The 25,786-nt window shown below is 42.9% G+C and overlaps 1 protein-coding gene across 1 annotated transcript in view; it reads right to left on the bottom strand.

The window, feature by feature from the left end:
• LOC135538651 (ecto-NOX disulfide-thiol exchanger 2-like) overlaps positions 1 to 25,786 on the bottom strand; it is a 61,411-nt gene that overhangs the window by 26,523 nt on the left and 9,102 nt on the right. The window contains exons 3-5 of the mRNA XM_064964527.1: positions 17,359 to 17,592; positions 10,160 to 10,372; positions 2,132 to 2,238 (exon numbers count right to left, since the gene is read on the bottom strand). Of these exons, the coding sequence (XP_064820599.1) occupies positions 2,132 to 2,238; positions 10,160 to 10,372; positions 17,359 to 17,592 (554 nt within the window). The remainder of the gene's footprint in view (positions 1 to 2,131; positions 2,239 to 10,159; positions 10,373 to 17,358; positions 17,593 to 25,786) is intronic.

The raw sequence follows: 25,786 nt of genomic DNA on the forward strand, positions 1-25,786 counted from the left end.
GGACTAAAAACCAACATCCCGTGGATGTGGAAATCAAGGCCGGTCCAAAAGGCATCGGCCTGTGCTTACTGAGGTGGAACCTACAGTGTCGCCTGAAATAAAATATTAGAAATACCCATCCATGTGGTACGCCCACCGTTTGCAAAACACCCTTAAAAAGACGGCCGGTCCGGAAAGGACCAAAACAAGACGCCAAAAAGACGTCTGCGTCGGTCTGTGCTCACTGGGGTGTAGTCTACAGTGTCGGCGATTTTACGAATACCCTTCCATCCAGTCGGTTTGGTCCACGCATTTGTGTGTAGGCAAAACCACCCATTTAAGTCCATTCCCTCATTTTTCATGGCTCTGAAATGCAGTAGACATTATGCTTTAATTATTGTGAATGGCTCATGTTTTACTCTGGCTATATGTGCTACACAATTTATGTTAGATAGTTTTTTTTGACAGAACGTTGGTAGAGCGCCGCAGCGATACATTTCTCCAACAGCACCCTGGAGAGGAGTGTTGGAAATGGACAAGCAACATATTTTGCTGCCCTGCCTTTGACAAAGTGGGCACTGCTTATCACAGGACAGCATCAGTGCTCACCTAAAAAGCCCATATGCCACTGGTTGTGAGAAATTGTCATTGTTTGGGGCAGAATTACAAGGTTTTGTGTGTTGTTGTTGGTGCATCTTGGTCAGTTTAGCTCAGAAAATGCAGCTCGTCAATCTGCCGCCTAATCCTGCCTAATGAGCTGGCCTGCCCTGTTTGCAGACGTGTGCAACCCTGCAATAACAAACTTGACGTAAGACCGCCATTTTGAGTAGCTAATTGCGTATGTACGTAAGGTATAAATTATGCTTTAGTTGTAATTTTTGCTTAGTGAGGAGTGACGTCACTAGTCTACACGCACCAACTCACAGCTACCTTTAGAGAAGAAGAGTCCCTAGTCTGAGATCAAGAAATACCAAACATACCTGCTATATCTCAGAGTGAGTCCATCACGATGTACACACACAGCTACCAACCCATTACAATTTATACCATCAGTTACACATTCATATGACTCTGTACAAATACAAATTCTTCTCACTTTACAGAATGCCTTTCACAAGCAAACTGCATGAAGAGTTTATAATGAATGTGTTCCACTGGTTTGTAATCTATCTCCAGCACTAGGATCTGCAAAGGAAAGATAACCATCTCCAGCCTGCGATCCATGGTGACTGTTTCAGTGTTGCTATGATACAGAGATTAGGCAGTTAATTACATACCAAATCTGCTTTTTTACACACTAACACCCTCAGAGATTTGTACCCAGATCAAACTTACCCGTTTGGCCTTAAAATGACAGCAGCGTCACACTTGAGCACACTCCATTAAAGAGGAAAACATGTTTGAGGTAATTAATGCAGCGGTTGTTGGACAGGAAGTACTGAACAAAATAGAGAACAAATCTTACCAGGTTTCATTAGCTAATACCTGTGTATCTCAACATGGAGCATGACCTAGATTTTACACCAAACAAAAACTGAAAGTTGGTTATTTGCTCTCTATTGGAAGAAAGCACAGTCAGTAATAACAGATAGAGAGTATACATATATGATGAAGTGATCTGCACAGAGACCAGTCCAGGGTACTGTGGTTGACTTAAAGGGTGAGTTACCTGTTTCTGGCAGTGAGACTGAGCACTCACCGGGCTGGAGTGGCCGGGACCTGGACCTGACCGGAGCACCCACTCTGGGACTGAACTAAGTAGAGAGCCTGGGTGTAGCCTAGCATTCAGCCTAGCTATAGCATTTACTTTACCTCTTAGGCTAGTACTTAATGTTGATGTTCTACCATCTCAGTTCCTTGATACTACTAGAGGAATACAACTAGGTTTCCTTTTCCCATTTATATTAAGGTCAGTTTTAGGATCATGTTGAGTGTAGTTTTAAAGCTGGTGTTAACTTTAACACTGTTTAACACAAATCATCCTGCCAAGACAACACCATGAATTCCACAAAAAGTAGTTAGAATCCGGAATACTGGAGATGGGGATGCTCACATAATGTTCACATAAAGGACACAATAATATGTAGACTATACTGCACTTCACCAAATGAATAGAAGATGTGAATAATTGTAGAAAAAGTAAAGGACCAACCTCTGCTTGCTTGCGCCACATGTCCAGGTTCTTGCGTTGAGCTTTGGAGAAATGGTCCCATGCCTTTTGTTTGGAAGCAGCGTGGAATACAGACACAATCTGCTCAACTGTGGCGGGGGATGCAGGGAGAGAGGGGGCGGGTGGGAAGGAGCAGAGGAGTGAGAAAGTGGAATCAGGTAGGAAGGCACTTCACTGTATGTTCATGTTGATGTGTTTTCAATGTTCTATTCTGCTCTATAGTACAGTCTGTTCTGGGTCAGTGTCTAGAGTGGGGGTGGTGGGATGGGGTGGAGAAGGAACCCACCATATCTCAAGGTGACCACAGAGCACCTGTCCTAAAACACAAGACGGTGCTGAAAGCTACAGGAGGACCAGACCGCAACCAGCAGGCTCCTGCTCCCCTCTCACCCCCCCAGACAATGGGAAGGCACACACAAACACACCACCTCCTCCTATCCTCCACAGGGACATAGACTCTCAAGAAAGCCTGACAGTAGAACAAGGTAATTCTCTAAGAGTGATGACAGAAAGAGAGACAGAGAGGCCATCTTATAAAGAGATCAAAGTATCTACCTCTAACTGAAACCCTCTTTTCCTCTCAAACATCTCCTGTTTTTAATGACCACAACATTTCTCACCTTCATCGACTCTCAGATGCTTGGAATGCCATAATCAAAGGCTGCCTTTGTGTAAAAAGTGTAGAGTTCAGACCTAATGAAGGAAAAGCCTGTTTCTATCTGAGAGTGGGGCTGCGTGTCAAATGAGATCCTATTCTCTATATAGTGGCCATAGGGCTCTGGTCTAAAGTACAGTAGTGCGCTATAGGGAGCAGGGTGCCATTTGGGACCGACTTGGCTCTCCTCACTGTGGGTTAGATAGGAGTGCTGATCTTAATGTCACTGTATATCTTTAGAGAGGAGGTATCTCTAACAACCACTCAATAATAAAGACCCTGAAATCTGATCAGATTTGAAAGAGGTAATCTAGAGTCTTGGGGATGAGAGAGATGGTGGGTGGTCTAATCCCTGAGGAAGAGAAGAGCGAGATTATGAAAGAGTGAGAGGGTGAGCAACTATGATTCAGAGCTCAAGGTTGGAGGAGGAGAGCTGCTGGAACACACTTCTGTTCATCACTCCATCCTAACCACACCTGCGATTGACAGCTAGACCTCGTCTTAACCACCCTCAGATTAGTTACCAAAACACGTGTGTGTGTGTGAACCCAGAGCAGGGAGAAAGGATTCAATAGACAAAAGATTGTGAGACTGTGCTAACTATTCATTTTTCATAATTAGTGTGTGTGTGTGTGTCAGAATGACCCATTTACCTACCTGTTGATATAATGCAGCATCACATAATCACAGATTGTCCAGACAGAGTACTCACACATAACACAGCGATATAAAACTATTCAACAACTTATAATGTAATGTGCGGCTGTGAAAAAGCCTGTGAAAATATGGATGTGGCTTTAGTTGACAGAACGACAGTGTGAACCTGTCTCCTGGGACACCTTTAGTTGACAGAACGACAGTGTGAACCTGTCTCCCAGGACACCTTTAGTTGACAGAACGACAGTGTGAACCTGTCTCCCGGGACACCTTTAGTTGACAGAACGACCTTTGTGAACCTGTCTCCCGGGACACCTTTAGTTGACAGAACGACAGTGTGAACCTGTCTCCCGGGACACCTTTAGTTGACAGAACGACAGTGTGAACCTGTCTCCCGGGACACCTTTAGTTGACAGAACGACAGTGTGAACCTGTCTCCCGGGACACCTTTAGTTGACAGAACGACAGTGTGAACCTGTCTCCCGGGACACCTTTAGTTGACAGAACGACAGTGTGAACCTGTCCCCCTGGGACACCTTTAGTTGACAGAACGACAGTGTGAACCTGTCTCCTGGGACACCAACCTCTGTGTTTACATTTGTATGTGTGGAACTGCAGAGAAAGACGAATCCATGAATACAACTAAGTGTTTGTGTGGATTGTTGTGATGGAGGATGGTGGCCTTTAAAAGACAACGATAAACAGAGCGAGAGAGATGAATAGAGAGAGAGCGAGCGAGAGATAGAGAGAGAGGGGGGGAAAGACCCACTTTGCTCTTTCCAATATTTGTATTACTGTATAAACAGGAACCGATTATGTGGTATATCCCAATATCCATACTAACACAGTACTCAGTATGCACACTACTGTAAGTGGTGTATCACCAAAGATATCTGAACTCATACATGCTCTTAGCATTGGCAGTTGTGAATCAGGTCAGCTCTACATTTCCCCTTCTGGCTTTTCAATCATCAATATGACTAAATTCATTTCTTCCTTCAGTTCCAGTTGTTTTCATGTAAAGAGGTGTTACTTACTTTGATTCTATGGCTGAGTGGGTTCCTTCAGATGAGCTGTCCACAGACCAATACAGGCTGAAGTTAACCAGAGGAGTTTGTGGGGTGCTTCAACCAGGTAACACAACCATTGGGGAACCTATCACAGTGGACTATTTCTACATACAGCCCAATATACTGTTCTTATGGGGCCAAAAACAAACTTACCTTCTGTATCATCAAAAAACATTGATCCTAAATACTAGTTCAACACACAAGATGTATACAATAGCAAGTGTATCAAGTGGTTAAAGAGTTGTTCAATCATAGGTGTTTCTTTGTTGTGTGTGTTATCTGTGGCATTTGTTGTGTCCGTCTGTCTGGTGATTGTGTTGGTGTCAATTAGGGTCACAAAATATTGTCAGCCGGTGATTGTCAAGCAAATAACTGGTTGGTCTCACAGTAATTGACCGTTAATTAACAAACACATTCAGCATCTCCTGGTTTCCACACATAACCTACAAGCCACAAATGCATATCTTTGGAACATGTACTTTTAAAAAGACTAATACATCTATGTAATATAGCCTATACCTTCACAATAAGTCCATTTCAGAAAAACAGAATAGAATATTATGAGTTGTCCTTATGTTAGATCCTGATCTGGCTATGCCAAATGGCTGTGGGCTACACTAGTTCATTTAGCAGACAAGATTTGCGTAGAATTCTGTGGCATTATTTTATATTTTATAATACGAGGACAATTGAACAAAGCTGAAAATAATAGAAAGGATATTTTCTCCAAATGATTTGAGGGAGTGCGCCACATGAGGCTATTCTGTGTTGAGCGTTGAACAAAATAAATAGGTACTCCTATATGCTTAATTTGTAGTTATTAATGTAACTTTAGTTCTACAAACGTTGGGCTACATGTTTAGATTTTTAATACATTGTAAGGCTGCATGATGCGACTAATGATGATTTGAGTCGCTGTAAAGGCATGAGCTCTGCTTTCTTTTTTTGCGCAGGACGTACACACTTCATCAGTCTCTCATTCACAATTTGACAAGCACTTAATAATGCCTCAAGTTTCACGGTGGCATCCCCTTTGTGTGGCTGTAATGCACCCTAAAAAAATATATGCCTTTTGCGGCCAGTGGCTGTTCTGCCCTTGGCCCGGAGTGCTGCGTTGTGCCCTACTACCCGAGTGCTGCGTACTCGCAAGGCTCTCCATCACGTGATCGGGTGTTTATCCTATTAAGGCTACGCACAATACTGCCCCTTTTGGAGGAATTGCGTGCCCATAGTAAACAGAAAAAAAATCTGTCCAAAATTGCTAATATATGCATATAATAATTATTATTGAATAGAAAACACTCTAAAGCTTTGAAAACCGTTCGAATTATGTCTGTATGTAAAGCATAACTCACAGGGCAGCCATTCTCCCAAACTCTCGCTCTCTCATCAGGAAAGTTACCCCAACTTTGACGTCATCGCCCCCACCCTTCCCAACCAGCTACGGATCTGGAATCAGTTTCTGTTTGTTCGGCTGGATGTGTCCGTGCAATAGAGCGAGTAATGGGGAAAATCCCGCGAGCGTTGACCGGTTGGCGGGCAAAATAGTGACGTGTCACTGGAAAATATCTGTGCGTCCTGGCGCAATTGTATACAGCCTAGTCTTTTGTTCCATTTCGTCTGAGAAGAGTTGCGTTCATTCGGTCGAATCGCCAATTGTTTTGTACGTTAATAACATCCTAAAGCTTGTATCTGCACTTAGTTTGACCAGTTTAGTCGACATATAATATGTAATTTTGAAGTTTTGATGCGCAACTGTGCGGGACCAGAAGTCATTTTGGGTGCATTTCAGCTGAAGCTGTTAGCATATGCTAATACAGAGACACACAACTTGAAACCAAACGATATATTGGGTAAGTTTGACTCCTTCCACTACATTCTGATCGAAGACCATCAAAGGTAAGGGAATATTTATGTTGTAATTTTGTATTTCTGTTGACTCCAACATAGCAGAGAAATATTGCTTATGTCTGAGCGCCGCCTCAGAATATTGCCTAGTGAACGAATTCTGTAACGTTAAAAATAAATGTAACACAGCGGTTGCATTAAGAAGCAGTGTATCTTTCTAACTATATGTAGAACATGTATATTTAGTCAAAGTTTATGATGTGTATTGCTGTTAGCTCCGCCAGATAACGCCAGATATCTATAATTTCTCCTGACATTTTTTGAACATGGTGTCAATGTAAACGGAGATTTATGGATATAAATGGCATATTATTGAAAAAAACATAAATGTACTGTGTAACATGTCCTATTACTGTCATCTGATGAAGATTTTCAAAAGGTTAGTGAATTATTTTTCTTTTAATCCTGCGTTTGTGATTGAGTCTTTTGCTTGACAATATGGCTACATATTGTATGTGTCCTAGTGGTGGTTTGATATACATATGTGCTGTTTTCGCCGTAAAACATTTTAGAAATCTGACTCGCTGGGTAGATGAACAAGGTGTTTTGTCTTTCACTTGTGCTATTGGACTTGTTAATGTGAGGAGGTTAAATATTTCTAAGAATATTTTTAGCATTCTGTGCGCCATCTTTTCAGTTGAGCTTGGGGGGGGGCCCTTGGGGAACGTGTACCGTGATGTCGTTATCTTAAAATGTTCATAAACCATTAGGCTATTTGTAAAGTACTTAAGTAATAATTCTTTAAAGTACTTATTAAGTCGCTTTTTTTGGGGGGGGTATATGTACTTTACTATCTATATTTGACTACTTTTACTTCACTACATTCCTTAAGAAACTACTATACCTTTTATCCCATACATTTTCCCTGACACCCAAAAGTACTCGTTACGTTTTCTTAGCAGGACAGAAAAGTGGTCCAATTCACGCACTTATCAACAGAACATCCCTGGTCATCCCTACTGCCTCTGATCTGGCAGACTCAATAAACACACAATTCCTTTGTAAATTATGTCTGAATGTTGGAGTGCGCCTCTGGCTATCCGTAAATTTAAAAAACAAGAAAATGGTGCCGTCTGGTTTGCTTAATATAAGGATGATATGATTTATTATTTTACTTTTGATACTAAAGTATATTTCAACAATTCCACTTACTTTTGATAAAGTAGAATTTACTGGGTGACTTAAACTTTTTTCATTTTCTATTAAGCTATCTTCACTTTTCCTGAAGTATGACAATTGGGTACTTTTTCCACCACTGTCCTGTTGTAAAGATAAGCAATGTGCTTAATTTTAGGAAAGTTGAGAAATATAGTAGACCTAGCCTATAGAAAGCTGATGGGATCCTCTTTTTAATAGAGGAATTCACTCTGTATTCTCACTCAATTGCATAGCCAATAGAAATGTTGCACAACATGAGCTCATGGGTTCTCATGAAGTGTTTGATTAGATTTTCAATTACATTGATGTCAGAGTGATTAGTGGGACAATATAGTGCTGAGTACCAGGCAGTTAGCAAGTAGGCTACTAAGGACCATTGGCAGCATCAGAAGCTTGGAGAAGCCTAATTACCGTGACTAAACAATCACGGGGCATTTGACTGCCTTCACGACTTGTGACCGCTGGTGTGGCGATAATACGGTCACCGCAACAGCCCTAGCATCAATCATATTAAAGTGTCATTGAAGCTGAGTTTTCATGAATCCTACAATAGAAAGAGTACTTAGTACATAAAAGGTTACTGTATGTGCTATCAATATTTCACAAAGGCCTAATGACAGGTCATTGCCATTCAATTATCACTTGAGTGACTTCAAATTGTCCTTTTGCAAGGTAGCGCCACCCATCACAGGTTTCCTGCAACCTCAGACGTTTATCTCTCTATTCCCCACAGGTGTATGTGAGTATATGACAGCTGTGTTATATCTTGATTCTTAGTGTCAGGCACGTCACAGCTGTGAGATACAGAGAGGCTGCCACAGCACAAGTTGAAGCAGGTTAATAAAACAGTTTTTTCCCTTTGGAAAACTGAACAGGAGGTAAAGCTGAAAAGCTGACAGACAAGAGTTACGTCTGTAGACTACCAACATGCCCCTGGGTATTTCCGGCCTCAAGCTAAACAGAGAGGCAACATGACACAGGAGTTCCCTAGTTGGAACTCAACATGGGAATAGGAATGGGATATGCACTGGGACTTTGTGGATGATATTATGTGAATGTCTCTGGCAGACTCTGGTACTAATGTGAATGTCTCTGGCAGACCCTGGTACTATGTGAATGTCTCTGGCAGACCCTGGTACTATGTGAATGTCTCTGGAAGACCCTGGTACTATGTGAATGTCTCTGGCAGACCCTGGTACTATGTGAATGTCTCTAGCAGACCCTGGTACTATGTGAATGTCTCTGGCAGACCCTGGTACTAATGTGAATGTCTCTGGCAGACCCTGGTACTATGTGAATGTCTCTGGCAGACCCAGGTACTATGTGAATGTCTCTGGCAGACCCAGGTACTATGTGAATGTCTCTGGCAGACCCTGGTACTATGTGAATGTCTCTGGCAGACCCGGGTGCTATGTGAATGTCTCTGGCAGACCCGGGTACTATGTGAATGTCTCTGGCAGACCCTGGTACTATGTGAATGTCTCTGGCAGACCCTGGTACTAATGTGAATGTCTCTGGCAGACCCTGGTACTATGTGAATGTCTCTGGCAGACCCTGGTACTATGTGAATGTCTCTGGCAGACCCTGGTACTAATGTGAATGTCTCTGGCAGACCCTGGTACTATGTGAATGTCTCTGGCAGACCCTGGTACTATGTGAATGTCTCTGGCAGACCCTGGTACTATGTGAATGTCTCTGGCAGACCCTGGTACTATGTGAATGTCTCTGGCAGACCCTGGTACTATGTGAATGTCTCTGGCAGACCCTGGTACTATGTGAATGTCTCTGGCAGACCCTGGTACTAATGTGAATGTCTCTGGCAGACCCTGGTACTATGTGAATGTCTCTGGCAGACCCTGGTACTATGTGAATGTCTCTGGAAGACCCTGGTACTATGTGAAAGTCTCTGGAACACCCTGGTACTATTGGAATGTCTCTACCTGACCCAGGTAGTCTAATAGTTCTGACTGATCCAGGGTCAGCTTTACAGGGGTCTACAGTGAGTTCAGCACCAGTACCTAAAAGCCTCATTAGTGAATCGGCTGACAGTTGCTCTCCTCAGACAGGTGTTAATTACTATGAGAGACAGAGACAGGAAGAAAGAGAAGAAAGATGGGAGATGGAGAGAGAAAAGTGGCCACTCTGGGCCTAATGATGATGGGCTAAGAGAGGTAGCTAACAGCTCCCTAAATAACCTGTTCAACGTTATTGTTGCCATCACTGGCCTTTACCAGGCAAACTGCCCCAAATCTACTCCTACAAAGAGTCATCCCATAGAGTGGGTCTTCAGAAGTGCTATCCTCTGTTTGTGTGCAGCCATGCATGTGTGTGAGTGTGTTTGCAGAAAATACCATCTCTGTTCCATGTCCCTGGGTATTTGATCCATCATGTATGGAGCACTGACCTGGAACTTGTGAACTTGTGACATGAAAATCACTTGAGGGTTGAGAGCGTTTCGAGGGACAATGTGACGTTGATTCAAAGGGAATGCCACAAGTGGTTTTATGTTGACCCTTACCCTGTTGTGGGTCCTGTGTGTGTGTCAGCCTGGTGTGTACTCACATTGTGCCAGGATGCCAGACAGGGCGGTCTTGAACTTGTCCTTGGCCACCTCCAACTCCTTCTCGTGGGCGGCCTTCTGACTCATCAGCTGGCGGATGTGGCTGTTGGACGACTGGATCATTGAGTAGAAGTTGTTGGCGTTACGACGGTTCACCTCACCGCGTTCCACCCAGGTCAGGAGCACGTGCACCGCCGCCGCAAACGCTGCCTCATCTGAGGAGAGGGTTAAGGTAAGAGTTAAGGTTAAGGTCAGTGGTTTGTTTGGGGTAAGGTTACAACTAGCGGCGAAAATAAATGCATTTATGGTTTGAAACATAGGTAGGAATTAGAAAATACATTTATGAATTAAATAACAATTAATTCAATAGGATCTTTATGGTATTTATCATGGCCTGATAGAGAACTGAGAGGAAAGGCGATACAGAAATGGCAGAAGCAGAAAGTCACAGATTTTGGCGAACAACTCATTTCAAATCAAATTGTATTTGTCACATGCGGCGAACACAACAGTAAAATGCTTACTTAGTAGACATTAACTGACAACGCAGTTTTAAGAAATTACCCCCCCAAAAAAGAAGAGATAAGAATATCAAATTAAAGAGCAGCAGTAAATAACAATAGCGGGGCTACATAAAGGGGGTACCGGTACAGAGTCAATGTGCCGGGGGCACAGGTGTCAAGGTAATTGAGGTAATATGTACATGTAGGTAGAATTAATAAAGTGACTATGCATAGATAATGGAGTATCAGCAGCACAGAGGAGAGGGGGGGCGACACAAATAGCCTTAAGTCTTATGGCTTGGGGGTAGAAACTGTAGAAGCCACTTGTACACCGCTTGCCGTGCGGTAGCAGGAGTCTTGGACAAGTTTTAGGGTCTTCCTATGACACCGCCTGGTAAATACAGTTGAAGTCTTTAGTTCACATACACTTATGTTGGAGTCATTAAAACTAATTTTTCAACTACTTCACAAATGTCTTGTTAACCTTTTGAGGACGCATGCCAAATCTTTTCAGTCTCCTGAGGGGGAATAGGTTTTGTCGTGCCCGCTTCACGACTGTCTTGGACCTTGTTAGCTTGTTGGTGATGTGGACGCCAAGGAACTTGAAGCTCTCAACCTACTCCACTACAGCCCCGTCGATGAGAATGGGGGCGTGCTCTGTCCTCCTTTTCCTGCAGTCCACAATCATCTCCTTTGTCTTGATCATGCTGAGGGAGAGGTTGTTGTCCTGGCACCACACGGTCAGGTCTCTGACCTCCTCCCTATAGGCTGTCTCATCATTGTCGGTGATCAGGCATACCTCTGTTGTGTCATCAGCAAACTTATTGATGGTGTTGGAGTCATGCCTGGCTGTGCAGTTTTGAGTAAACAGCGAGTACAGGAGGGGACTGAGCACACACCCGAGGGGCCCCTGTGTTGAGGATCAGCGTGGTGGATGTATTGTTACCTACCCTTAGCTTAGTGATGAGCTGAGGGCACAATGGTGTTGAACCCTAAGCTGTAGTCAATGAATAGCATTCTCACATAGGTGTTCCTTTTGTCCAGGTGTGAAAGTGTCGAGCGCCATAGAGATTGCATAATCAGTGGATATGTTGGTGTGGTATGATAATTGGAGTGGGTGTAGGGTTTCTGGGATAATAGTGTTAATGTAAGCCATGACCAACTTTTCAAAGCATTACATGGCTACAGACGTGAGTGCTACGGGTCGGTAGTCAAATAGGTAGGTTACCTTCGTGTTCTTGGACATAGGGACTACGGTGGTCTGCTTGAAACATGTTGGTATTACAGACTCAGACCGGGAGAGGTTGAAAATGTCAGTGAAGACACTTGCCAGTCTGTCAGCGGATGCTCGGAGTACACATAATCCGTCTCGCCCCGTGTCTTACCAGAGGCTGCCTGCCGATAGAGTGTAAAACCCACCAGCTGTATGTTCTTAATTAATGTCACCGTTCAGCCACGACTTGGTGAAACACAAGATATTACAGTTTTTAATGTCCCGTTGGTAGGATATACGTGTTTTCAGTTCGCCCCATTTATTTTCCAGCGATTTAATGTTAGCTAATCTGTCTAATCTGAGTTGAATAATTGCAGTTCTGATGTCCAGAAGCTCTTTTCGGTCATAAGAGACGGTAGCAGCAACATTATGCACAAAACAAGTTACGAACAATGCGAAAAAACAAAAATAGCATTGTTGGTTAGGAGCCGACAAGATGGCAGCCATTCCCTCCATCATAGCTCATTAGAGAAACAAGTTCATTCATTCAGCCCAAAGCTGATAGCAGTAGAGATAAATCAAGGGAGGATAGGAAAGGAGAGAAAATAGTGATATCTTTAATAAAATCCCGAAAATGTATTCTAAATGGCACCACAGGCTCTGGCTCTTCTCCAGGTCTGCTCTGCATGTTAACTGGAGGGCAGTGGATGGTAGCGATGTGAATATCATGTTTCAAATGCCTTTGTATGAACAACAGTGGTTGTTTTGCATTATTCATGTTTTGGGTTGTAGACTGATAAGGAGCTGTGAAGAGACGAGTGTTATTGACTTTCATTGTTAATGACATTGGTGATGTCCTCGTTCACATTACCCATAAGCAATGAAAACGCAAGGCCACCTTGCGGTTGAAAGCTCTGTTGCGATATGGACACTGCATACTTTGAAATGCAGCCACACCGGTTACGTGGCCACCTTTCCAACTAGTCAGTTCATTAAATTCCTGCCCTGGTCAATTGCAAGTGCTGTGATTAAGTGGAAACGTCGAAGATGGTTTTGTTCTCTATGGTCTCTCTAACACACACAATCACCCAAATACACCAAGTGTACAAAACATTAGGAACACTTTCCTAATATTGAGTTGCACCCCCTTTTGCCCTCAGAACAGGGCATGGACTCTAAAAGACATTAAAATGTGTTAACCCTCGCAAGACATCCCTAGCCGTGTCCTCAGAGCATGCGCAGACCAGCTGGCTGGTGCGTTAACGGCCGTATTCAATCTCTCCCTATCCCAGTCTGCTGTTCCCACATGCTTCAAGATGGCCACCATTGTTCCTGTACCCAAGAAGGCAAAGTTAACTGAACTAAATCACTACCGCCCCGTAGCACTCACTTCTGTCATCATGAAGTGCTTTGAGAGACTAGTCAAGGATCATATCACCTCCACTTTACCTGTCACCCTAGACCCACTTCAATTTGCGTACCGCCCCAATAGGTCCACAGAAGATGCAATCGCTCTCACACTGCCCTATCCCATCTGGACAAGAGGAATACCTATGTAAGAATGCTATTCATTGACTACAGCTCAGCATTCAATACCATAGTACCCTCCAAACTCATCATGAAGCTTGAGGCACTGGGTCTCAACCCCGCCCTGTGCAATTGGGTCCTGGACTTCCTGACTGGCCGCCCGCAGGTGGTGAGGGTAGGAAACAACATTCCACTTTGCTGATTCTCAACACTGGGGCCCCACAACGGTGCGTGCTCAGCCCCCTCCTGTACTCCCTGTTCACCCATGACTGTGTGGCCATGCACGCCTCCAACTCAATCATCAAGTTGGTAGACAACCACAACAATAGCAGGCTTGATTACCAACAACGACGAGACAGCCTATAGGGAGTAGTTGAGGGCACTCTGAGTGTGGCGTCAGGAAAGCAACCTCTCACTCAAGGTCAACAAAAGAAAGGAGACGATCGTGGACTTCAGGAAACAGCAAAGGGTGCACCCCCCAATGCACATTTCCGGGACAGTAGTGGAAAAGATGGAAAGTTTCATCTTTTTCAAGCCCTAGGACCATGCCTCAGGACTACCTGGCATTATAACTCCTTGCTGTCCCCAGTCCACCTGCCCGTGCTGCTGCTCCAGATTCAATTGTTCTGCCTGTGATTATTATTATTTGACCATGCTGGTCATTTATGAACATTTGAACATTTTGGCCATGTTCTGTTATAATCTCCACCTGGCACAGCCAGAAGAGGACTGGCCACCCCACATAGCCTGGTTCCTCTCTAGGTTTCTTCCTAGGTTTTGGCCTTTCGAGGGAGTTTTCCTAGCCACCGTGCTTCTACACCTGAATTGCTTGCTGTTTGGGGTTTTAGGCTGGGTTTCTGTACAGCACTTTGAGATATCAGCTGATGTACGAAGGGCTATATAAATAAATTTGATTTGAGTGTGAAAAACCCAGCAGCGTTGCTGTTCTTGACACAAACTGGTGCGGCTGGCACCTACTACCATACCCTGTTCAAAGGCACTTCAATATTTGTCTTGCCCATTCACCCACTGAATGGCACACAAAAACAACCATGTCTCAATTGTCTCAAGGCTTAATCGTTATTTAACCTGTCTCCTCCCTGTCATCAACACTGATTGAAGTGGATTTAACAAGTGATATCAATAAGGGATCAAATCTTTCACCTGGATTCACCTCTTCACGCTTCTGCTACTCTCTGTTCATCATATATGCATTGTCACTTGAACCATATCTATATGTACATACTACCTCAATCATGCATAGTCACTTTAACCATATCTATATGTACATACTACCTCAATCATGCATAGTCACTTTAACCATATCTACATGTACATACTACCTCAATCATGCATAGTCACTTTAACCATATCTACATGTACATACTACCTCAATCATGCATAGTCACTTTAAACATATCTATATGTACATACTACCTCAATCTTGCATAGTCACTTTAACCATATCTACATGTACATACTACCTCAATCATGCATAGTCACTTTAAACATATCTACATGAACATACTACCTCAATCATGCATAGTCACTTTAACCATATCTACATGAACATACTACCTCAATCATGCATAGTCACTTTAAACATATCTATATGTACATACTACCTCAATCAGCCCGACTAACCGGTGCCTGTATGTAGCCTCGCTACAGTTATGGCCTCGCTATTGTATATAGCCTCGCTACAGTTATCGCCTCGCTACTGTTTTTCACTGTCTTTTTACTGTTGTTTTTATTTCTTTACGTATCTATTGTTCACCTAATACCTTTTTTGCACTATTGGTTAGGGCCTGTAAGTAAGCATTTCACTGTAAGGTCTACACCTGTTGCATTTGGCGCACATCACAAATAAACTTAGATTTGATTCACCTGGTCAGTCTATTGTATGGAAATAGGTGTTCTTAATGTTTTGTCCACTCTGTGTACATGTTCACACACTAAGATCGAGAGGGCTTTTGATTTATTTAAGGTGAAGCCCCTAAGGTGTCATAACCAGAGGTCCCTGAGGTGTTAGTCTATCTATAGAAAGATGTAGGTTTCCAGGCTCTCCATAGTCACTAGTCCTCCCTACCAAATACAGGTCCATTATCAATACACACACAATATCTGACAATGACCAGGGCCCAATAAAATATAACATCTGGACAAAATGAGAGTTTATCTGCTGTATAGAAGTTGCATCCAAAAAGGCACCCTTTCCCCTATATAGTGCACTACTTTTGATCAGGGCTCTAGTAGAATAGTGCGCTATATAGGGATTGGGTGAAATTTGGGACACAGTGAAAAACATATCTTTCAATGCATCTATACAGGGAGGGGGCTAAGTGGCTTATCAAAGAAACCAATTTTGAGGAGGTCCCTAAGATTCACAAAACCCACATACAGTAAAAGCACAGGAATGTGTTGAAGAGATGTGTGGTTACTAAAAGTACTGCCTGGCAGCTCATTTTCATATCTAGCAGCTTCTCAGCTAAACTGAAAGTAGAGAAGCCACATTCATTACTTGGCCACTGCTCTGTGTAGCAGTTAATGGAGAATGTCTCAAGGTGTTTGGGTTAAGATGGCAGTGAGGCTACCTGTCTGCTAACCTAATTCACAAAACATGATGTTGAGCTTCTTTCCACTGGAATCCTCACATTCAGAAGTCTAAGTTGTACAAGTTGTGGAAGGGGATATTTATGTCCTTCAGCAGTGGGGACATGCTTTACAATCTCTTTAAGCATATAAATACACAAGCACGAACGCATGCACACAAACAGATTAAAGGGCCATTTTTGTACTTAGCATTGGCTCGTGAAACTACCAAACTTCCTTCATACACGCAGAAACATAAAAATGGTATCCATGAGTTCATCTGCCTTTGAGAAAGTACAGAGTCACACTTTAAGCTTCAGAGAAGTTGGGGCTTTTGAGTCTACAGCTTCTTTAAATCCAGAGACAGATTCATCAGACATATAGACAACATCAAGCTCTGCCGTGTGTCAGGAGGATTTGTCAACCAAATCAAACCCAGAGGAGGACCACAGTGGAACACTGTACATTGTGTACCGGTTGATCAGCTTGATGTGAGGGCATTTCGAAGTTAAACCTTACTAATGCATGTGTACTAAAACATCTGTGTTTAAGCCTGGACTTTGGGTTTGAGATTGTCATATAAACAAACATATATAGGATAGAAAATTGTGTGCGTGCATTAATAGAGGCCTGTCCTGACTGTGTGTAGAATGACCCCATGATGTCTGGCCACTCAGCCAAGATTGACAGAAACTGACTGGTTCCTCTTGATCGGAGACAGACTAAAGGTTATATCCTGCACACCAGTAACAAAGCTATTGTTTTGTCTGGAGCCTGTTCCTGGGCCAAAGATACATGTGCGCGTGCGTGCGAGACCAGTACAACCATACATCATCTGGCCCGACAGTCAAAAGCTCTTGCTTGCCCAACTTTGGGGAACTGTAGAGCTACTGTTAGAGGAAGTATGTCTGGATTGACTTCCTGTCATTCTGGCCCCTGTTGCTCTCACTCAGTTGCAACAGACTGAGGCAACCTTTTCACCCAGTTATCTCCCCTCACACACACATAGGGTCACGTGTTTTGCAGATGCTTGCATGGGGTAGCTTGACTATATAAATGATCCTGTACTCTTTGTTATAGGAGGCTCTCACTCCATCTCACCTGCGTGGGCGGGGTCAACCAGCCTCATTATAATAGGGTTTTAATAAAAGTAATACCTTGATTGATTATTGATTTAGCCTCTCCTCATTAGTTAAAGGTAGAATTTCCACCACATTGATAATGTGTGAGTTTTGTATTCTGTGTGTGTCCATGTGTTTTTATTCTCTGAGTCTCTCTCTGTACCGTGTGTGTCTGTGTGCTGTGTGTGTGTAAACGTTTCTATATCTCTATTTTGTGTGAGTGTGTACTGTGTGTGTAGCCCCACCTTTGATCTTGTCGCCCAGCAGGCTACACTCGTGGTCTGAGTAATGGACGATGGGTGGAGGGGAGGGGGGTCTGAAACGGTCCTCCTCCATCCTCCTGCGGTGTCTCTCCTCTCTGGCATACAGGCGCTGACGACACTCCCACTCATACAAGTCGTCTCTGGCCTGGGCAAAGTCCACATGGAGCCGCCCTGTGTCCTTCTTGTCTGTACTGGAGCCCAGACGCATACGGTAGCCTGGAGGGAGAGGACAGGGGGTTGAGGGGGGAGAGAGAGGGGGAGAGACAGGGGGGAGAGAGAGAGAGGAGGGGGAGAGAGAGAGAGGAGGGGGAGAGAGAGAGAGGAGGGGGAGAGAGGAGGGGGAGAGAGAGAGGAGGGAGAGAGAGAGGAGGGGGAGAGAGAGGAGGGGGAGAGAGAGGAGGGGGAGAGAGAGGAGGGGGAGAGAGAGAGGAGGGGGAGAGAGAGAGGAGGGGGGAGAGAGAGAGGAGGGGGAGAGAGAGAGGAGGGGGAGAGAGCGTTAGAACCAATTGGTGACATCACGAGTGACATTTCACTCTGCTAAACGGGCAGGTGCAGAGCGATAAAGCGCCGTAAATATCCACAAACCACTTTCTATCAGACACCTGCATCTCTCTCTTGACATCCTCTATTTGGGTTGAAACGATCGGTCCATCCATCGCTCCCCATCCCACTGAGGCTCTCCTTTTTTTAATCTGTTGGTTCCTGTCACAGCTGCATACCAGCTAAAGTAGCTTTGTGGGGTTAAAGTAAACACCTTTCTGTTCTCTAAACTAATTCATAGAGAAGACTTAGAGACTAATTGGTCCTCTAGTGACACCCAAGCAAACATCTCTCTCCATTCTCCTGCTCATCTTTCCTCTGTATCTCGCTCTCTCTCTCCCGCTCCTCTCTGTTTCTCTTTCTCTCCCTCCTGCTTTCTCATTCTTCAGTCTCTTTCACTCCTCCTCCTCTCCATCGCTGCTCATTCACTCAAATGACCCTAGGTGAAAAGGGGCGCTCTCACACGAACACGGCCTGCTCTTTGCTTCAGGCTCACAGATGTGATTCAATATTTCATAGGGAGACTGGAGAGCTCTGTGCTGCTGGACCACTAGGTCGATGGACTACTAAACTGTAACTAGAATGGTGGTCTGTGGGACTGGTGGTGGACATAATGTGTGGGACAGTTATCCATTCTTACCGAAGAGAATAGCTAGGCAAAGTCACTTGAGACGGCTACACACACGGGTCAGTCTCACAAAACTCACATTTGACCCCCCCCCAAAAGTGTCATTTTTCACAAAATTTCCTCTAGGATCACTTATATTAGGATCTGTACTTATTTATTGGATCATTATTGTGTTTATTGATAAGATATTATGCATTTTTCAAGGTGGGTTAATGTTAAAACAAAATTGAATGGTAAATTTGAAGAAAAAACATTTCTCCACAAAATGTTCATCACAGTGGAGTTACCACAAAACTACCACCAACAGGCCTCGATCACCACCACAAAGCCAACATTATTTACAAATAGACCTACCTAACGCAACAACGCTGTAAGAGGGGATACGGAGCATATTTCTAATTATTTACCACACATCATCGCCAGTAACAGTTGGAGAACAAAGGTACTGATTATAGAAATGACTGCAGTTGATATAGACTAGACTAATAAATACACTATTTGCCTTCATCAATACAGTGGTTTTGTTGCATATTTCAGTCTGGAACCTGCCATAGTTTATGGGGGCTGTAACCTTTTCTAAATGGCACACTACAGCAGTTCACAAAAAAGCCTGAAATAGACGAGCCACATCTATTATTCCAAAACTGCAGCTCGTGGTTTGAACACATACTTCCCTACTTTTAATCAACCTGTCCATTTTGAATTTGCGATAAAGCTGTTGTGATTTGGCAAGGAATGTAGCTTGTCTACAGTTTTATTTGTGTATCTCAGATACATTATATTTCTGTAGGCCTAATGGGAGTGGTCGGAACAACATTTTGTAAGAGAAAGGGAAGAGAAACTGTAGTGAGAAGAACTGATCACTTGGCTCTGTATTTTTTGTTGAGAGTCGCTAATGCACATAACAAATGGAAGGAATACTACAGTCAACATGAATTAACAGTTGTCTTTGGGACAAAATCTCACCTGCCCAGAGAGTTGCATAGTTTGCCATTGAAAAACTGTACTGATCTCTAGAGATTCAGAAACCCAATACATCTGACTTGCATACTACTAAAAGTACTGCTCTTAATGCAATTGACTAAAATACCCCTTATTTCAGTATAGTACTGTAACTACATTCATGTCTTTTCAAGAGTCAAAAGTGAACTAAAGCGCAAAACAAAGTTATTCATTTTTTTAAACAATAAATGATCTTTAAAGGTAATATTGGTGTACTATGACATGGATGTAAGGTAATTTAGATGTATTTCTGGATTGAATGGGATCCTATGGGCAAATGCTTAACAAAGTATTTATTAATTTTAATTTAACCAGGAAGGGCTCATTGAGATTTAAAATCTCTTTGTCAAGAGCGTCCTGGCCAAGATAGGCAGCACCAAGTCATTACAAAAATTAGACAAACAACATGAAAAACTACAAGTAATCTCGTAAAAACCATAGAATTCACAAGAGTATAAAAAAATCAAAAACAGCTAATTAAAAACATTGACTGGTCAGGGAATCAGTCTCAAGATCATTCATCAGTGATTTAAAAATACCAATCGGGACAAGTTCTTCCAGTTTAAAATTATTTTGTAAGGCGTTCCAAGACGATGGCGCAGAGTACATAAAAGCCCTTTTACCAAATTCAGTTCGGACATTTGGAACAGTTAGCAGGATAAAGTCCAGCGAACGAAGAGACGACCCACCACATTTCTGAACAATAAAAATGTCCATATAAAAAGGTAGTAAACCCAAAATGGCTTTGTAAATAAAAGTATACCAGTGACTGAGCCTACGAATGACTAGAGAAGGCCAGCCAACCCTGGTATACAAAGTGCAGTGGTGCTTAAGGGTTTTGCAGTTTAAAATAAATCTCAAAGTGCCATGGTAAAGGGTGCCAATTGATCTCAAACACTGAGTGGAAGCATTCATATATAAAATATCCCCATAGTCTAGTAAAGGCATAAATGTAGCTGATACTAGCTGCCTCCTGGCTTCAAAAGAAAAACAGGCCTTATTCCTAAAACAAAATCCCAATTTCAGCTTCAATTGTTTTGTAAGTTGTTGAATATAAGAGGCCGTCATCAATTAAAATTCCAATATATTTATATGAGGTTACAACCTCAGTCTCCTTGACCTGACAGGTAGTAATAGGTGAAAGGTTCAGAGGTCTATTTCTTGCTTTAGAAAACACCATTAGTTTAGTTTTGTCAGATTGTAAAATATATAATACTGTAGTTTTGTTACTGTTTCGAGTGTAATATGCTTTGTTATTCTACATAGATGGTTGTACATTATTAGAGTAATGAGGAGTTAGCCAATTACCATATGAGTAACAATTAGCTATATGGTTTGGCATCATGCCAGATGCATGGTACCTTAGCACGTGCTTTGTATTTATGCAACTTCAAATGTTTAATGTACAGCTACAGTATGTGGGTGTGAATTGAATACTAAACTATATTATTTTCTGTATTTTGCAGTTTCACAACATAAACGTTTTCAATATATTCATTCAAGAAAAGTCACGCCTTGGGAGTTTTATTGAAGACTTAGTTGTTAGCTATCTGTCTAGTTTTGCATGGGAACGCAACAAGGGCAGAATAGAGACACAGTGCTGTTTTTATCAAGGGCTTCAGTGATATCATTTAAAACCATCATGGCTGCTGTAATTGTGCTATGCTTCTTCCTTAAGCCCGATTGGTACATTGATAAAATAGAGTTAGTAAATAAAAACTATTTTAGCTGTTCACTCACAAGGGTTTCAAGTATTTTCACCAGGGGTGACAGCTTTGAGATTGGCCTATAATCATTTAAAAGAGTTGGATCTCCCCCTTTTAAAAGTGGTAGGACAAATGCTGATTTCCAGATTTTCGTGACATTCCAGGGTTAGTTTGAACAGATATGTAAGTGGTTCAGCTATGAAATCAGCTGCCAGATTTGAAAAGCAGGGATCCAAAAGATCAGGACCTGCAGGCTTTCTCTGATCTAAGGATTCCAGGGCTTTATGTACCACCTGCACTGAGAATGGCAAAGAGCTAAAAGTTTGACCAGCTCTCACTGGTTCATCCACACAGGGTTGTACAGAGACAGAGGACACTGAATCAGACAGTTTACCAGATGATACAAAGTGCTCATTGAAACAATTTAGCATTTCAGTTGTCATATACAGCAACAGTATCTAAATATGTGAGATACGGACCAAAAACTGGCTTATGATATCAAACAACAGTATAAGTAAGTGCTAAAACAGGTACACATGTCAAAATGGGGCATATCCTAATTTGAGCTTTTTGCTCAAATTGCAGATTGTGGCCAAAGTAAGTTAAATGGGGTTTAAACACCCCATATATCTTGGCAAACCCTGTCAAATAATACGTTCAAATCAGGAAGACTGGTCTGAATGGTTGTTTAACTTCATTAAGCAGCATAACATAATTCACTCTGGTTCCTATTATACAGGCGTAGTGGGAATGAAAACAAACGTATCATCAGCATAGCGTCTCGTTGTTCTCCACATTCCTATTTGCCATGTGTGGAACGTCATTCAACTATTTACCTTGTAGCCTATAAGCACGGCACAAGAACGCATATTCCTCACGCTTGCTGTTTAACCTACGGGCTAACTCATACAATTATGACTTTCCTGTCAGCAAATGGATTTAAACCTTGGGATCTATTTACATGTCAATTTACCCATGTTATCTCACTTGCCATCATACCCCAAACTATTTAATACAATTCCACACCGCATTCTGTCTATGTTGTTCATTCAGTTAAGCCTGTACTCAATTGAACTGTTTTACAAATCATCTATACAAACCAGTAAAAGCAGTACCAGCACTGCACACCCATTGTCTATACATTAGAATTAGCATTACCGATATTAAGGTTCCCATTTTGGTAATGAGAAGCGCTTAGCTAAATCTGCAAATAAAAGGAGTCAGTAAACAATTGACCACATCACTAAAGCCCATTCATGCCCCCATGTTGGTAAGGTAATAGTTTTAACTTTGTCCAAATTATAATTTTTTTGCAATAATGTGAGAAAGTCAAGTGGGGTAAAGGGAGTGTTTGAGAATAAGAACCTCATTCTGAAGGCATAAAAGCAAATAAATTAACTTGTGCTCATCTAAGGACAACTCCTCTAGATCAGGCTTTCCCAAACTCCGTCCTGCCCCCTGGGGGCAGACAGAATGCAGACAGTTTTACTTACACATGATGCATTCTGTCGAAAAACTGATTGGAGTTTTTACAGTAATGAGACATGTACCCAGACACTTTTTATGCAATAAATAGTGTAATATAACATTATGATTTATGGACAAACTACAGCAACATATTTTGTGTTTTATATTTTTCTAAAGTACAATGACCTGCGAATTAAATCCAGACACATTTCAGTAATAAGGATTTGGTGTGACTACTTACAAAGTTAAAACTGGTTTCATGAGAAACAGTCACTACAAGCACACACATATGCACCACACAGACAAGCACACACACAATAAATAATGCATAGGATATTATTGTAGAGGCCAGTGTTAAATGTACTTTGTCGGGCTGTGATATATGTATCTAGTTTGCATATAGAGAGAGATTTAAGATGGCATGTGTCTGGAGTATAAAAGCTTTGATGGAAAAGGAGATAACAAAGACCCTGGTGCAACATGACGAGTGGGACTGGTACTGGAGATAACGACGGGGGATTAGTACTGGAGAATACGACTGGAATACCTCTAGGGGGTTAGCACTGGACTACGAACTACTGGAGGTTAGCACTGGACTACCTCTAGGGGGTTAGCACTGGACTACCTCTAGGGGGTTAGCACTGGACTACGAACTACTGGAGGTTAGCACTGGACTACCTCTAGGGGGTTAGCACTGGACTACGAACTACTGGAGGTTAGCACTGGACTACCTCTAGGGGGTTAGCACTGGACTACCTCTAGGGGGTTAGCACTGGACAACTAACTACTGGAGGTTAGCACTGGACAACTAACTACTGGAGGTTAGCACTGGACTACTAACTACTGGAGGTTAGCGCTGGACTACGAACTACTGGAGGTTAGCACTGGACTACTAACTACTGGAGGTTAGCACTGGACTACTAACTACTGGAGGTTAGCACTGGACTACGAACTACTGGAGGTTAGCACTGGACTACGAACTACTGGAGGTTAGCACTGGACTACGAACTACTGGAGGTTAGCACTGGACTACCTCTAGGGGGTTAGCACTGGACAACTAACTACTGGAGGTTAGTACTGGACTACTAACTACTGGAGGTTAGCACTGGACTACTAACAACTGGAGGTTAGCACTGGACTACTAACAACTGGAGGTTAGCACTGGACTACTAACTACTGGAGGTTAGCACTGGACTACTAACTACTGGAGGTTAGTACTGAACTACTAACTACTGGAGGTTAGTACTGGACTACCTCTAGGGGGTTAGCACTGGACTACTAACTACTGGAGGTTAGCACTGGACTACCTCTAGGGGGTTAGCACTGGACTACTAACTACTGGAGGTTGGCACTGGACTACTAACTACTGGAGGTTAGCACTGTACTACTAACTACTGGAGGTTAGTACTGGACTACCTCTAGGGGGTTAGCACTGGACTACTAACTACTGCAGGTTAGCACTGGACCACTCACTACTGGAGGTTAGTACTGGACAACCTCTAGGGGGTTAGCACTGGACTACTCACTACTGGAGGTTAGCACTGGACTACCTCTAGGGGGTTAGCACTGGACAACTAACTACTGGAGGTTAGCACTGGACTACCAACTACTGGAGATTAGTACTGGACTACCAACTACTGGAGATTAGTACTGGACTACCAACTACTGGAGATTAGTACTGGACTACCAACTACTGGAGATTAGTACTGGACTACCAACTACTGGAGATTAGTACTGGACTACCAACTACTGGAGATTAGTACTGGACTACCAACTACTGGAGATTAGTACTGGACTACCAACGACTGGAGATTAGTACTGGACTACCAACGACTGGAGATTAGTACTGGACTACCAACTACTGGAGATTAGTACTGGACTACCAACTACTGGAGATTAGTACTGGACTACCAACTACTGGAGATTAGTACTGGACTACCAACGACTGGAGATTAGTACTGGACTACCAACGACTGGAGATTAGTACGGGACTACCTCTAGGGGGTTAGCACTGGACTACTAACTACTGGAGATTAGTACTGGACTACCAACTACTGGAGATTAGTACTGGACTACCAACGACTGGAGATTAGTACTGGACTACCAACTACTGGAGATTAGTACGGGACTACCATTGAAGATTAGTACTGGACTACCAACGACTGGAGATTAGTACTGGACTACCAACGACTGGAGATTAGTACTGGACTACCAACGACTGGAGATTAGTACTGGACTACCAACGACTGGAGATTAGTACTGGACTACTACTGGAGACTAGTACTGGACTACCAACGACTGGAGATTAGTACTGGACAACCAACGACTGGAGATTAGTACTGGACTACTACTGGAGACTAGTACTGGACTACCCACGACTGGAGATTAGTACTGGACTACTACTGGAGACTAGTACTGGACTACTACTGGAGACTAGTACTGGACTACTACTGGACATTAGTACTGGACTACTACTGGAGATTAGTACTGGACTACTCCTGGAGATTAGTACTGGACTACTCCTGGAGATTAGTACTGGACTACTCCTGGAGATTAGTACTGGACTACTCCTGGAGATTAGTACTGGACTACTCCTGGAGATTAGTACTGGACTACTCCTGGAGATTAGTACTGGACTACTACTGGAGATTAGTACTGGACTACTACTGGAGATTAGTACTGGACTACTACTGGAGATTAGTACTGGACTACTACTGGAGATTAGTACTGACTACTACTGGAGATTAGTACTGGACTTCTACTGGAGATTAGTACTGGACTGCTACTGGAGATTAGTACTGGACTGCTACTGGAGATTAGTACTGGACTATTACTGGAGATGAATTTCCTTAATTTTGAACTATTAGGAGAGGGAGGACATTTACTGCACATCAGCTCTAGTGGTCTCCTCATTGACCAACATAGTTAACTACGTTGGTCAATGAGGAGACAATAAGTAGTGTTGTGCAGTAAATGTCCTCCCTCTTCAGTCACAGACCTTAACTATATTTCTGCTTTTTGTGACACCTCTCTTTGGTTGGAAAATGGCTGAATGCTTTCTGTGACT

The sequence above is a fragment of the Oncorhynchus masou genome, unplaced genomic scaffold (genome assembly GCF_036934945.1).
Source record: "Oncorhynchus masou masou isolate Uvic2021 unplaced genomic scaffold, UVic_Omas_1.1 unplaced_scaffold_1___fragment_4___debris, whole genome shotgun sequence".
Taxonomy (NCBI): Eukaryota; Metazoa; Chordata; class Actinopteri; order Salmoniformes; family Salmonidae; genus Oncorhynchus; species Oncorhynchus masou.